The following is a 16,748-nucleotide window of genomic DNA, read 5'->3' as shown; positions in this document are numbered from 1 at the left end:
ATCATCCGGAAACCATCTGGAGGACGGACAAACAGACGGACGGACCGACATGTGCAAACAATATACCCCCTCTTCTTCGAAGGGGGGCATAAATATCAATCATGTAGATTCACAGTATGATAAATTTAAAACAATTCCATCTGACAATTTTCTACAAAAAAAACAACAAAGGCAGCAATTAATTGAGTTGCATATCAGTTTTTTTCCTATCAAGTATTCAATCAGTTGTTAACTACATTTAATGCAGCTGCAGGTCAAACTGGTAGCCTTACTTCAGATTGTTCTTCAACTGTTTCTGTCGATGATGGAAGACTGTTCTGGTAACCTTGGTGACCAACCTGTAGGGCAGATCTATGATTGGCTTCTTCTTAGGAACAAAATGAACCAGTCCTACATCTACGTCTGGGGCAGGAACAAACGCACTGCCTTATGGATCAAAATGAGCCATTCAATAAGGAGAAAAATGTGAAGGAAAATAATTTTACAAGAAACTGTTGGAGATGGGTGATACTCCCTAAAGTGTTTTTTTGTCACAATATTGCACAAACGCACTGCCTTATGGATCAAAACGAGCCATTCAATAAGGAGAAAAATGTGACGGAAAATAATTTTACAAGAAACTGTTGGAGATGGGTGATACTCCCTACAGTGTTTTTTTTTCACAATATTGCACTATATATTCAGATAAAAGGAAACGTCTTGAGGGCACAATATTGGGGGGGGACAAGAATTTTTTTATAGAAAATTTCAAAGGGCCATAACTCTGTGAAAAATCATCCGCCCAGAACCCGCTGATAATATGCACATCTCCTCTTGGTAGTGAAGCTTCCCATAAAGTTTCATTGAATTCCGGTCATTAGTTGCTGAGAAATAGCCCGGACAAAAATTGTGCACGGACGGACGGACAGACAGACGCACACACGGACAGACGAAGCGGCGACTATATGCTCCCCCCAAAATAAATTTTGGGGGAGCATAACAAAACAAGACTATTGTCAAGCAATATATATCCCCTACCGGCTCCACCACTGTTATATTATTTTTTTTTTATCTTTGTTGCCATAGCAATCAGAATTTTTGAAGTAGGAAGAAAATGAAATGATGTGCATAATGTCCATATTGACATCTATCCATGTTTCAAGTTTCATGAAAAAATATGAAGAACTTAAAGTTATTGCAGGATCCAGAAGTGTGCAGGATCCACCATTTTCAGCAGTATTTCTAGTCTATTTGTTGCCATAGCAACCAGAATTCTTAACGTAGGAACAAAATGAAATGATGGGCAAAATCTCCATATTGCCATCTGTCCATGTTTCAAGTCTCATGAACAAATATGAAGAACTTTTAAAGTTATCGCAGGATCCAGAAAAGTGTGACAGACTGTCTGGCACACAGAGCGCAAACCATAAGTCCCCTCCTGTGAAACCCGTAGGGGACAATAAAGCTGAGTTAATTGTCATGCATTACATTTTAACATCATAAGCAGATCAGTGATGTATTGTATTCATGATCCTTGACAATGTTTATGCACAACAACAGAATTGTTTCAAGACACAATAAATTAAATGCAACTGAACAATTCACATGGAAATCAGACGCTGTATCAGACAATAAAACTCTGGTATTAAAGAAGTCGAGGGTTTGAGCTCCGTACCATGTTTTCTTCTCCGTTTTATATTAAATGTGTAAGTACATGCGAGTCATCTGAAAGGTGAGAGGTAAATAATTGGTGTGTTGGTAAGAACCAACTGACTTAAATAGACTCAGATCATCATGTGTCTAAATCATCCAAACAATACATTTCAACCTAGGGGAGGGAAATACCCAAGTCCCTGCTAACTAAAATATTTTTATAATTCCAGCAAAGTAAAGATTAATTTGTAAAACTATTTTGGAATTGTACTAGAGAACTTGGCTAAAGGGAGAAGAAATCACATCCTTACAACAACCAATGCTAGTTCTGAAGCAAACCTTGTGGAAAATTGTACCATGTGTGGGGCATGAACTCAATATCCCCAGCACACCAAAGTGTTCTACAAACTGAACTAGCAGAGGAACTGGTTTTTAACCCCGGATCACACTACAGGTTCATGTGTGTAGAGAACCAGGCGAGTGTTTGGTAGCTATGGAATCAAGCCCCGCACGTATTTTTCTCTTTAAGTTTTTTTAATGCTAAGTCTCTAGCATACCTGGAATGATTTTCTTCACAGTCACGTGACACAGGTTCTGAACGACGACCGACACGCGACACCTGTCCTCTGCGTTAGGTTCCGCCACCATCCTCTCGGCAACCTCCTTCTGAAAGGTTAATGTCAGCGGCACACGCCCGTACCGCCATGCATCGCTATGGGTACTGATCGACTCCATGTATTTGAATATTAGTGGAGTAGCTATGCTGAATGGCAGGTTTCCGATGATGTGAATTTTGGGAGGAGATTCACTCCAGGGTGTAATGAATGATTCTGGGAATAAATTGTTCATCTCAAATCTTAGTACATCACCATGGTGAGCCGTCAATTTGCCAGTTACATCTGCTAACATCTGTGGGAGAAAACAAACAAGAAGGTCATGATGGCAAATGTGGCCTCTAGAGCTGTATTGAGCGAACCAGGCCCACAACATAATGACACCTTAACTAATCCCAATAGCTCACATTGAACACTTCACGCTCAGGTGAGCTTAAAACAGTAGTTTACTCAAATAATTGTAGTGACTTTCAAAAATGGTAAATGCCAATGCACAAAACATTCAATCCTTCATATTTTTTCAATTTGCATTAGAGCAAACAAATAACCAGAGCACCACATAGCAGATGCTAACACTCGGCTGCAGGTGCAGTTTTGAATACATGAAAGCTTGTCATTTTATTTTTTTTTTAATGAGGTCACAGTGACCTTGACCTTGTGACCCAAACATGGGTGTGGTGTGTAGAACTCATCAAGGTGCAGCTACATATAAAGTTTCAGAGTTGAAGGTGGAAGAACTTTGATTTGAGAGCTAATGTTAAGGTTTTAGCATGACGCAGACGGCGGACTAGATGGCTATGACAATACCCCTGGTTTTCTCCGAAAACAGCTGAGCTAATAATAATTAAGTTGCTTATTTCTTTTGTCAAAAAGTTAGGTAAAATTATCATAAGTTACCAAAATTATAAGTCTGTCCAAAAAATGCATTGTGTATAATTGAAATGTAAACAAACAAATTTTGTGTTTGTCATAAACACAATGCCCCCTACTGCGCCGCTTTGAAATTTGAAATAAAATTTCTATTTACCATTTGGCAGGTATAGAAATCATCTCCCTTTAAAGCTTACTACTTCCCTTGGATTTTGTCCAATCCAACGGGGGGGAGGGGGGGGGGGGGGGTCTGTAGACAGTAAAAAATGACATCACTGACAACCAAGGCCTGTGGTTTATCAAAGAGATCATAGCCAGAGTTCATCATGTATCTATGGACATAAGTCCACAGGTATGTAATGAACCCTACCATTCACAAATTAGTACAGGAAAGAAATGATTATTATATCATTTAAAAAAAGAACTTTGACAAATCAATCCTTCAAGTTATAAATTATCAAAATAAACAAGAGATGTGTTTGTCAGAAACACAATGCCCCCTATTGCACCGCTTTGAAATAAAATTTCAATATATCATTTGGCAGGTTTTGAAATTATCTCCCTTTTAAAGCTTATAACTTCCCTTGGATTGCATTTTTTGACTTTTGACCTTGAAGGATAACCTTGACCTTTCACCACTCAAAATGTGCAGCTCCATGAGATACACATGCATGCCAAATATTAAGTTGCTATCTTCAATATTGTTTAAGTTATGGCCAATGTTAACGTTTTGGGACGGACGGACAGACTGACTGACGGACAGTTCAACTGCTATATGCCATCCTACCGGGAGCATAAAAATCTTTACAGTAACTGTGAAAAGAACTTAAATTCTTGGTAAGGAAATATATAATCTGAGATTTATAATTATATTATTTCCCTTGAAAATAATTGTCTCTAACAAATCTCAATTTTTAGTAGCAAATAATCAAAAGCCACTAACTGTGACTGTAGATTCACCACTCAAAATGTGCAGCTCCATGAGATACACATGCATGCCAAATATCAAGTAGCTATATTCAATATTGAATAACTATCTCCCTTTAAAGCTTATTACTTCCATTGGATTTGTATTTTTGACCTTGGACCTTGAAGGATGACCTTGACCTTTTACCACGATGTGTTTGTCAGAAACACAATGCCGCCTACAGCGCCGCTTTGATTTATTTAACAAAAATATATAATTTGGCAGGTCAGACAATTATGTTCATTGAAAGCTTATTACTTTCCTTGAGTTTGTTTTTTTCGACCCCGTGACCTAGTTTTTGACCCGGCATGACCCATAATCGAACTTGACCTAGATATTGTCTAGATACAACTTCTGACCAAGTATCGTAAAGATCGGATGAAAACTATTTGAATAGGAGAGCGGACACAAAAAGTGTGACAGACTGACAGACAGACAAGACTTACAGTGTGAAAACTATATACCCCCTTTTCTTCTAAAGGGGGCATAAAAATGTATCTAGTACATCAATATATATATTTCATTTGCTAACGACATTGTTAACATTTAAATAGGCTGTTACCTGTAAGCCAGGAAAGAAGCGCCTATCCTTTTCAATCACGTGCAGGTGATCCACATCTTTCTCGAGGATTGCCCGAGTTATCCCCCCTGGTCCCGGACCTACCTCGCACACACAACATCCAGTGAGGGTACCAGCATTCTGCACTATCTTGTGGTTCAGGGTCATGTCCATTATGAAGTTCTGTGACAGCTTCGAGACAGCTGACAGCTTGTACATTCGGATCAAGTCCCGTATTGTTGGCAACGGTGGAAGCCTCATTTTTAAACTTTTAACTTTTCCACATTTGTAATTGTACAAGTCGATTTTTATACAATTCAGATTCAGTTTTTTTGTGTGTTTACTTTTGCACTATATTCAATGATTTGATAGACATAAATTGATAGGTGTGACATTAAATCTGTCCAAATACTTTTTCACAATAGACTTACTTAACATTTTTTAACTTGGATTAACTAAGCCCATCTTAATCACAAAGATATTTTATTTTCACAGGTCCTCCAGTGTAATTCTGTAAATAAGAAAAAAAATTAAAGATTTCTCTCAAAAATATCTTTGAAAGAATAAGAGATGTTGGAAGCGCACCTCATCATTAAATGTATCTTTCTGTACACACAATACCTGGCTTTCTTTTATTATAACTAATGACAATGAAGCCTTCAATTAGTAATTTTAGGCAGTCATTAGGGGAAAAAAAAAAATATTTGTTACATTAGGAACATGGCCAAATAACAGCCCCAAATTCCACTTAGAAACCTACTGAATACTCTAAATGCCCATTCAAACCAACAGCATCAAATGGTTTTAAATATCATTAAATATTTTTCATTCGAAAATAAAATATTAATAATTAATTTGTATGATCTGAGGCTGTAAGATTTAGGCTCTGAGTTTTGTGTCACCACCTTTGCATCTCTTCGAGTAAAACTGACAAAATTATCTTTCTTGTTTCAGCCAAACTGAGAAATTATATATTTTGGAGCATTTATGAGGATAAACACACATACATTACAAACAAAAGATGTGTTTGTCAGAAACACAATGCGCCCAACTGCGCTGTTTTGAATTAAAAACCTTGATTACAATAAATGTGCGACCTTTAAACCTTAAATTTCAATATATAATCATAACAAATAATTAACAGCAATAACAAACACTAACTTTTTAAATTAAATACGTTCCTTGATGTTTAGATCAAACATGTAATCTTTTGTAAATGTGTTAAATCAGGGGTCTTGGGAGTGGGCGATCCAGGGAATATTAATTTCGCACATTAATTTCATGAAGGCCAAGTAACTTCTCCCCCTTTTAATTTGTTTGTGCCAGACATTGACCCATTAAAATCAATTTGATATGGAGAATTGGACACAGGAGGATTCTCAGCCATAAGTTGCCCCATTTACAGGTCAAGCAAAGTAGAACATTCAAAAGAACAGTCTGGAGCTTTTAGACTTCTTAAAATTGTTCATAGATGATGCCTTGATTAATTGCCTTGTGCTGGCAACAGATAAGTATGCTTAAGTAAAGTTAAATGGCCAATTATTAAAACAATACTCAAGAATGATCAATTGAAAAAGGTAACCTACATGTAGCACTTGCAATAAATATGGGGCTCATTTACATGTCAGATTTGGAATATCTGCTGTAAAATGAGATTTTAAATGAATTTTTAATTTAAAACAAATATTTGTAATAAAATATAAATTTGATTTAATGTTGAATTGCTTAAAATTAACAAGGAAGTAAAAAGATTCTGATCATTACTGGTTTGTTACAATTAAAGTTTATTTAATACACCTGTTCAGGAAAAAAAAATTATAAGTACCATAATTATCAACAATTAATGAGAAATAAGAAAAATGTAGGTTTTATACACTTAACATGTCTTATTGTATAAAACAAGTGAAGAGTTGAATGAATGCTGAACAGAAACCACTTATCCTTTAAGTTGCCGGAAAATATACGTAAAACTAAGATCTATTATGCAAATGTACTATTTTTTCCCAATGATGTTACCAATTCTCCCTATTTTGGCTTTAGGGAGAAGTGACATCTCCCTAAATTTTGAGCCTCGCTAGATGTCAATTTTATTTGTAAGTGTAAATAGTCTAGTCGATTTGTGTGAAAATTGTTCACAAAATGATAAAAGCATGAAACTTTGCAGAAATGGAGTTAAGGTCATAACAATTAATTTTGGATATGGACCCATCTTAAAAAATCAAAATGGTGGACTTTGGCAGCCATTTTAAAATGGCGGCCATAATTTGTTCATAAAAAATCTTCAAAAAATCATAACAATTATATTTTTTCATCTATTTCAATAAAATTTGGTATACAAATCTCTAATAATATCCCCAATCAATAAACTTCTTCGATTGGCAAAAATAATACGGCCATCTTAAAAAGTGGCCATTTTAAAAATTACATTTTTGGAAATTGCCAAAAAAATGCATTTTTAAAATTATTTTTTTATTAATAGTAGGTAATCTTTTTTTCATTAAAATTACAAAAGCTTACATATTACTTTAAATGTATGTCCTAACACATTATCTATGTCAATTATTGTTCAACTCAATACATGCACATATCTAAATGTTCTGTAGTAATTCATGCGACGCGCTTAGCAATTGCTTTCGCAACCTCTGTCATGCCAGCACATGCTTGTGTAAATAACTGGGAGACTTAAAACAGAGCAATAGACCATGAAAACACTCCCAATATAGCGACAGCTATGGGAAATTCTATTTGTGACAGATTTCAAAACGATGACTTTGTGTGTCCAGCAAAACTTCGTGGCAATATTTTTACAACTTGAGCAGTTGATAATAATGACCACAAGCCAAGCTCCACTACAGCTAAAGGATCATTGCATGGAACTGCGATTTCTCTATTTCAACACCCAGAAGTTGATAACCTATGTACTGACAGAGAAGGGATCTTTATCAATGAAAACCTGAAAAAAGACAATATAAAACCATTACCAGAAAGATACTCAATAATACCACCTGTCATTCTCCCGAAGGAGCCAGAGTATAGGTATATTTTATGAGTAGAGCTTATAATTTATATGAAAGCATGTAGAAAAAAATAACACATAAATTCAAATGGGGTTCGAAGGGCAACACAGATGGAATGTGAGAACCTTTCTGGACATCCTTACAGCAAGCTTCAGAGTCTTGTGCTGAACTCATAAGATGTGGATGCAAAAGCGAAAATGGCTGCCCAGGACGTTGCAAGTGTGTTAAAGCAGCTTTGAGCTGCACAGCTCTATTATACTATGTAAATGTGGAGGGCAATGTGATAGGGAATGAATACATTTACTTGTACATGTACTTTGGACTTGACAATAAACGTTTATTTGATCATACACATGTGATCTGTGTTGTTTACGGATAGTGAACTCTTACTTAACCTAAATTTGTTTCAAAAACTATTCCAATTATACCAATCACTTACTATTGTTATTATGTTTGCAGTGTATGTTTCAAATGGATCGTAAAAATGTTCAAGACAGCTTAATATAATATTTTTCATTGATTTTGACAAAAGTGACTAGAATTTTATATTTCGAGATGGCCGCATATTAATTTGATCATATTTTTTTTTAATTTGGTGTTTTGATAACATTGATAAAGTAATGTGCATGGTAAATAGTAATTTGCATGGTAAATACAAGATTTCAGGTCATTTGATACACTAAAAAAAATTTGATGAATTTTTAAATATTTTTTTTTGGAAATTTGACGGCCACCATTTTAAAATGGCCGCCTTATCCATTTATGCAAATTTTTGAGAGTGGGTCCATATCTGATATTGATCAGTATGCTCTTAGCTAGTATTCTGCAAATTTTCATGCTTTAATCACAACTTGAACAATTGTGGTGAAAATCTGCACAAATCGACTGGACTACAAGCTTCAGCTCTGTTAAGCTACCCTTTATCATAGGTACAAATGTATGACATTAAACAATAATTCCTGGTAAGATAGAGCTTTTAGGCCAAATTAACTAAAATTATTACATTAGTTTCTGTTGCTTACATAAAATTAAAGAAAACCACAAACTACCATAACCAATTAGTGTCCCAGTTTGGCCTTTATGGAGTTTATAGGCGGTCATTGCAGGTGAACAATTGTAAGCTCTGGAAATAATAATGGGCACCTCCTGAGGGGAAAAAAAATCAGAAGGGAAAGGGCTGTATACTGCATACCTTTCTCATCCAATTTTCAGAAAAAAATGTGGTATATAAAGAGCCTTAAGGTTGTGCTTCTTTAAACATGACTAAAAGTTATCAACATAACCACACACTGCTTGGTTAATTTAGCTCTAACCAACTTCCGAGACCTCGGGTTAATTTTCTTCATTTCACTTCTTAAAACAAGAGATGTCTTTGTCAGAAAATCTTCACGGAGTAAATGGCTTTTTCCCTGCAAAGTTCACGGACCACGATGTCATAATTCATTAAAACGTATGAAAAAACATTCTTATCATGCTTGCCTTTGCATTATGCATCAAAACTTAACTGTCCAGCGCTGTTTGAAACCTTTGTTTACATACATTTCAACTAACCGACATTTTAAACACACTAGTGATTTCATTGGTCCCATGCCAAGGTGTGTCTTTACACCTGAAGATTTCATTCATTAATCCTGTCTGATTGCTCTCAAGTAGGTCACGTGAGTTGTGTATCGTGTTATTTCTTAAAATTTGACCCAGCAATTGTAGAAATATAACAAGATATATACATTTCCAGAAAGATAATTCATTTCTGCGTTGAATAAGACTGAGATCGTGAAAATCGCTGCACAATTGATGAAGTTATGGCTGTTCAAAGTGATGCACCCCATTTTCGGGTGATTTTGAGTTGGATACCTTGTTATATATAATTTTATATATATATTAGTGCACTTATTTTTCAGACAAGTTGATTGTTAGTTATATAATTATTTATCATACAAAATGATGTTTTCACTAATTAATATCATAGCCACACGCTAACCACCTGTAGTCAGAAACACAATGCCCCCTACTGCGCCGCTTTGATAAACCATTTATCATTTGGCAGGTATAGATAATTATCTCTCTTTGAAGCTTATTACTTTCCTTGGCAGGCCTTTTCCTCTCCATTTTGGGAAAACACCACACTGGAATTTTGCGTCGTGAAAAAAACCATTTTGGGAAAAATAATAATCACAAAACTGGAACAATTGGGAAAAATAATCGCATGTAAATACTAAATAGTGTTTCTTATATTTCAAAGAAGCCGTTAACTGGTAAATAACGACTATTTTGATAAAATATTATTTAAATTTTACAAAATATTATAAACATGTGTGATAGGTGGAAGTTTTTTATCTGATTTACTGGAAAGGGCCTGGCCTTTTTTTAGGGGAAAAAAATCGCGCGAAACGCCGGATTTTGGGGAAAATAATGAGTCTTAAATAATCAATTTAACATATTTTACTGTTTTTAATACAAATTTAAGGCAACAGATTGAGATAATTTAATTATGCAATATTTTTCGGATGGATATTCGGACCCATGGCATAGGGCAGAAAAGGCCTGCTTGGATTTGTTTTTTTTAACCTTTGACCTTGAAGGATGACCTTGACCTTTCACCACTCAAAATGTACAGCTCCATATACTAATGGATATTTTCCAGCACAGGTCAAGCCTCTTCACCGGATTCAGAGTTTTCATTATAACCTTCAAGGTCGCGACTTGTGTGACTTCCGGTGTTACAATTAATCGCTGCCTTAGAGTTGTATAGCATAATTTATGAGCCCGGTTTTTCCGTCCAGCACTTTCTGGTTATATCATAATTAGCTTGGTGTCCACCATTTTGTGAATTTTAAGCTGGTGTGTTTACCACAAAATTTTAGTTCGGTGCTGAGGTTGTGGAAAGTCCTACAATTTAATAAATTGAAAAAAATAATTTGTTAAGGCATTTTGCAAACACAGACGATTTATATTGGTTAAAAGTCAATGATGTAACACTGGACACTTTGTATTAAATGTTTGAAAAAAGCAAGAAGAACAAGATGTGTTTGTAAAACACAATGTCCCCCTATATGACGTTTGACCTTGTAGGATGACCTTGACCTTGACCCTTTACCACTCAAAATGTGCAGCTCCATGAGATACACATGCATTTCAAATATAAAATTGCTAGCTTCAATATTGCAGAAGTGACATTACATGAGCAATTTTGACCCATATATTTGACCTTGAAGGATGACCTTGACCTTGACCTTTCACCACTCAAAATGTGCAGCTCCATGAGATACACATGCATGCCGAATATCAAGTTTCTATCTTCAATATTGCAAAAGTATTCATAAAATAAGTGATTTGGGCCACATATATTTGACCTCTGACCTTGAAGGATGACCTTGACCTTGACCTTTCACCACTCAAAATGTGCAGCTCCATGAGATACACATGCATGCCAAATATCAAGTTGCTATCTTCAATATTGCAAAAGTACTCATAAAATGAGCGATTTTGGCCACATATATTTGACATCTGACCTTGAAGGATGACCTTGACCTTTCACCACCCAAATTGTGCAGCTCCATGAGATACACATGCATGCCAAATACCAAGTTGCTATCTTGAATATTGAAATACTGCAAAAGTGTACATTAAATGAGCGATTTTGACCCATATATTTGACCTTTGACCTTGAAGGATGACCTTGACCTTTCACCACTCAAAATGTGCAGCTCTATGAGATACATATGCATGCCAAATATCAAGTTCCTATCTTCAATATTGCAAAAGTTATTGCAAATGTTAACGTTGGCGTAAACCAACCAACCAACCAACAGACCAGGGCAAATACAAGTCCCCCACTACTATAGTGGGGGACATAAAAACAGTATTATGTAAAATGAACCAACTTCAGCTTCTTTCTAAGCATCTGCGAAGTACATTTTTAATGTTTTTTATGTAGAGTGGCAAGAGTTGTCCAACTCTAGTCTCCATGATGTAACTGGACACTAAAACATACTTGTTTCAATAATAATTATTTTATTTGAGCAAAATCAGTACATTTAATGGCACACTGCAGCACTATTTATTTCCTGCATATTTATTTAATACACTTTGATAGCTGAAAAGCCAGATATACATGTTTTCAAACACTTCATGATGTAACACCAGACACAGACAGAATAATTGTGGATTTAATAAATTCCTATTGTGTGATATAAAACATGTTTGGTGTTGAATAGCTGTAGATCCTTGTGTATGCACCTCTTTATCCTTCTGTATGCACCCACTGGCTGTTAGTCACCCTATAAATATATAAATTTTATGACATATCATGGACACACAAAATGAATGAAAAATCCAATCAAGTTTTTAAAGTTATTATATGTGAGAGCTGTCTTACTAAAATAAATACAGTATAAATAAAATAAATTTCTAAATAAAATTTCAATTATCTTTTCCACTTTATTCTATCCTGGTATTAAACAACAAAGTTGACAAATTCTCAGAAAAGCATGTTGGTGGGGTACTTCCATATCAAATAACAGGAGTTTCCTTTTAATCTTGGAGCTTTTCTAGTTGTATTCAAATTGCATTGAATTTGAAATACTTAAAAAATCATAGTTTTTATTGTTTCTGCTGCGGCAAAGTACCGAAAGGGTGGGGTTTTTTTAAATCAAAGATGTAACAAACATTTCCCGCTTACCCCACTCCTGCCTCGTTGTCCGCCATCTTGAAACAAAAGGTCGTTGATATCATCCAAATATAATTTTCAACCGCTTACATTATTTTCCAAATGATATTATATTGTTGACTCTAACGGTAAGACAACTTCCCAAATCGGCAATTAAGGTAATTTTAGTGATGTAACAGATTGGACACCACTGAGAAAACATGATTTGTATACGCAATTTTAAAATATTCTCGTTGAAATTAACGCCATTGATTCGTCATCACAGCGTTTCGACCTCATCGTTGTTTGTATCAAAACATTTGTAGACGCTACACAAGTTATGTAAAAACAGTTTGAGATCTTAATTCAAGATGTAACATATTGGACACAAACTGTTATGTCACCATTCATAAAAAAATAATGATTGTCTGACTGAAAATTGTATAGGTTTGTGCCTTTTTTAAGTATTATTTCCAAGAAATAACCTTTATTGATAATACCGGTATTGAAATAAAAGTAAGTAGCCCAAGTTTTTTAGGTAGAGTGATGGAAACAGGAACTCATGGGCACTATAAAAGGTATACCTTTATTGTCCAGAATCTGCATGTATTTGTTTCACATTCTTGTACTAACAGGGTAGAACTTGGTAGTTTTATGATATTTATCAACAAGTTATATGTTAATCTTATCAAATATGGCCACAACATTTTTCAAATACATACATGAAATTTATATTTTACAGTTTTTTTGGGATGTAACTAAAAAGTGCTGGACGGAAAAACCGGGCTCATATCTTGGTTTTTCCAATGATCAGTGTTTTTTTTCAGTTTTGGGGGAAAGGGGTCTGGTCCCCTGAAGGGAGGAAAATTCACGCGTAAAAGGGGAAATTTCAATGCTTACCAAGTAACAGTACAAAATCAAGTTTTAACACTATAATTCACCATACAGAGAGAGAAAAACATTATTCCAACTCTTTTTTTCATCAACATATTATGTTCATGTTCAAAGTTCAACATTTCTTGGCTTTTCTGCAAATTTGTCAATTATTCTGGTGACCTCCTCTTCACCAAGTCTCTCCGTGTGCAGATATAGTCTTATCAGGGACTCAAGTGTAGCTTCCCCAAGCCTGTTTCTGTGTGGTCTGCAAAGCAGGTTGAGCAAACTAAACAGTCTTTCAATACTGCCGGCATTTAAAAAGGACTGACTAAGTTGTGCTTGTTGAAACAGAATATCAATTTTTTTTAAGTTTAAACATATTTTTTTTGTCATTTTTTCCCGATAGCTTTTGCTGTTGTGCGACATGGTGGAATACGTACGGTTTGAGGTAGATGTTGTAAAGCGAAAGTCGTGATAGTGAACTACGTACGGTTTGCGGTAAAGGAGTAAATGCTAAAAGAAAGTAAACAAGCGGATGCGGTAGTTCAGGAAAATTATAGTAAATAAATTCGTAGCAAAAGATGTATTTAAATGAGGTATTGATTAAAATTGAATAAGACTTCTGAGAGGGGAATTTTTCAAATAATTGGGGGAAAAATATATACTCTAGAGATGGGGGAATGGGGCCGAATAACGCCTAATATTTCATTAAAAAACACACCGATGATTGTCAAGTCTATTTTTAAATTAATTTATAGTTTAAGCACTTGCTACGTGGTCTGGGAGACTATTCCAGATTTTTGCTGCTCACAGTGTAAAGCAGTGTTTTTTGCGATTTGAAGTTTGGGGTTTGTACAAAGATTTTGTGTGTATTTCCTCTAGATGTTTTACATGTAGAATGGTCTTTCCTCCACTTAATGATGTCTGCAGCTTCTTGGTCATATTTACCACTTGAGATTTTGTAGATTTCAATCATATCTCCACGATGTCTTCTATAATTGAGCGTTGGGAGTTTAAGTTTTTTAGTCTTTCTTCATAATTCAAGTTGTTAAAGCCTGGAAGTTGCTTTGTGGCGCATATTTGTACACCTTCAATTAAGTCATTGTGTTTTTCAAGATGAGGGAACCAGACAGAGCTGGCGTAGTCCAGGTGTGATCTTACAAGTGCTTTATATAGTGGTAGAAATGTTTTTTCATCAAGGTTTTGGAATGTCCTTCGAATTATTGCCGACATGGAGTTTGCTTTTTTAACTTTTTCACTTATATGATTTTCGAAAGAAAGCTTGTTGTTTATTATAACCCCTTTGTCTTTCTCCTCATTAATTCTTTCTAAAGCTTTCCCCATAAGCTTGTATTGAAAGTTAGTGTCTGGTTCATTTTTTCCAACGTGGAGGTATTTGCATTTGTCAGGGTGGAATTTTAGCAGCCATGTATCACTCCATTTTTTTAATTGATCTAGATCTCTTTGCAGGATTTCTCTGTCTTTATTGTCGTTAATTAGTTGGAATATTTTCGTGTCATCTGCAAAAAGGTAAATTGAGGATTGGACAGTATCTGGCAGGTCGTTAATATACATGACAAATAGTACTGGTCCTAAGACTGACGCTTGAGGTATGCCGGAGGTTACATCTTGCCAGTTTGAGCATTCGTTGTTGACTGTAACCTGTTGTTTCCTTCCACCAAGGTAGTTCTCGATCCAGTCTATCATGTTATTTCCTATGTTGTATGCCTTTAATTTGTTTATGAGTCTTTTGTGGGGGACTGTGTCAAAGGCTTTCTGGTAACCCATGTAGACACAGTCAACGCCTTTCCCGTTATCTATAGCTTCTGTCCACTCCTCTAGTACTCTTAGTAGTTGTAATTATGTTGATCCTCCTGCTATAAAACCATATTGTTTTTTGGTGAAGAATTTGTTGTTATTGAAGTGATTATTTATGTTCAGTTACTAGTTTTTCCATTACCTTACAGATTACTGATGTCAGGCTAACTGGTTTGTAATTACTTGCAAGTGTTTTGTTTCCTTTCTTATAGATTGCACTTATCCTTGCTATTTTCCAGTCGTTTGGTACTCTTCTTTCATGTTTTGATTTATTGAATATTATGTTTAGTGGTTTTGCTAGTTGGTTACTTAGTTCTTTTAAGAATAATGGATGCATACCATCTATTCCTGGACATTTGTCTGGATTCAAAGATTGGAGTAATTTAGCTATTTTACGTTCATTTATATCAAATTCTTTCCACTCCTTATTAGGTTGTCTTTGCTTTAGTTTCGGTACGTTTTCGTCGGGTTCTTTGGTGAATACACTCCATGAGATACACATGCATGCCAAATTTCAAGTTGCTACCTGAAGGGACATAGAAGTTGTGAGAATTTTTCGAAACCTAAATGCAGAAACCTAAATGCAAAGCGTGATGGAAAGACAGACAGACGGTCCAATCACTATGTCCTCCTTCGCCTTCGGGGCATAAAAATAGATGAGTTTTCATTATCTTAGAAACACAAAATAAAACTTTGTTGCAGCCTCATTTATGATCATAACAAAATAATCAAGTGCAATTTTTGTATGTCTAACTGCGCTTTCGTGTGTATTGTTTTGTCCAGTGTGCAAAATTTAGTTTAGCCAGTTTCGGTTTATCTGTTAGGGTTATCCCATGGCCTAGTTGCGATAATTCAACTCTCAGCTTAGGCTGAGAGTTGCAATGCGCTCTCTCTTGTCCATGGGTGCAAAATGTTATCAACAATTCAAAGGTTAATGAACACTGAAACTGCAAGAGCTTATTAAAATTTACCTATCTAAACCACAAACTCATCCAATGGTAAAGCAAGAAATAATTGATTTGTATTGACTAAGGTTTTATTTTGTACGCTGTATTCGCCATATTGGAAAATTGACCCAATATAGGTCAGGTCGCATTACACCAATATTTTGTACGTCGCGTTATGTGTTGGAGCCAAAAAGTCGATTACAACGTGGTATTTGATACAGAATACACTGTTTCAAATTTAAACATAACAATGTCAGCGAGAAAAGTGTGTCGTGTTTTATCGGATGCATGCAAAGGATAACATCCATAGGTTTCCATTCAAGTAAATTTAACATGGTTATGAAGTTTATTCATTATTTTCCTCAATTTGTCTTGGACAACGTCTGTAACTCTGTTTAATGAAGCGCACAGATTCCGTGCGCTGAACTGCACCCATGTGTATGAAGGAGTGCATATGGACTCCCAGAGCCGCCATAGCAAAAACTATCAAAGGTTCTGGGAGTCCGTTTATATGGACTATCCCATGGCCATGTATTTTAATTTCAATGTCATCATATAACATTGGCCTGCAAGCATCAATCATTCACAGGATGGGTTCACATAGGCACAGGGATCTTTAAGAAAAAACCTACATACTATATAACAGTATCCAAGGGATACAACTGTCAAATTTCCTGCACAACACCATGGTCTGAACAAAAGCAAAAAAATCTCTTCCAAAAGCATTAATTACACAAAATAAACGGTATACCAACATCAGAGACATTTATCTTTCACACAATAATAAACTTGGCAATAAA

The 16,748-nt window shown here is 35.3% G+C and overlaps 1 protein-coding gene across 1 annotated transcript in view; it reads right to left on the bottom strand.

Annotated features, from left to right (window-relative positions):
* LOC127877881 (dimethyladenosine transferase 1, mitochondrial-like) overlaps nucleotides 1-16,748 on the bottom strand; it is a 48,374-nt gene that overhangs the window by 21,966 nt on the left and 9,660 nt on the right. The window contains exons 2-4 of the mRNA XM_052424197.1: nucleotides 4,646-5,153; nucleotides 2,190-2,541; nucleotides 273-426 (exon numbers count right to left, since the gene is read on the bottom strand). Of these exons, the coding sequence (XP_052280157.1) occupies nucleotides 273-426; nucleotides 2,190-2,541; nucleotides 4,646-4,903 (764 nt within the window). The 5' untranslated portion in view covers nucleotides 4,904-5,153. The remainder of the gene's footprint in view (nucleotides 1-272; nucleotides 427-2,189; nucleotides 2,542-4,645; nucleotides 5,154-16,748) is intronic.

Source organism: Dreissena polymorpha, chromosome 4 (assembly GCF_020536995.1).
Source record: "Dreissena polymorpha isolate Duluth1 chromosome 4, UMN_Dpol_1.0, whole genome shotgun sequence".
NCBI classification, from domain to species: domain Eukaryota; kingdom Metazoa; phylum Mollusca; class Bivalvia; order Myida; family Dreissenidae; genus Dreissena; species Dreissena polymorpha.
Note: the sequence above shows the minus strand (reverse complement) of the source record. Positions and strands in the feature narration are given on the sequence as shown.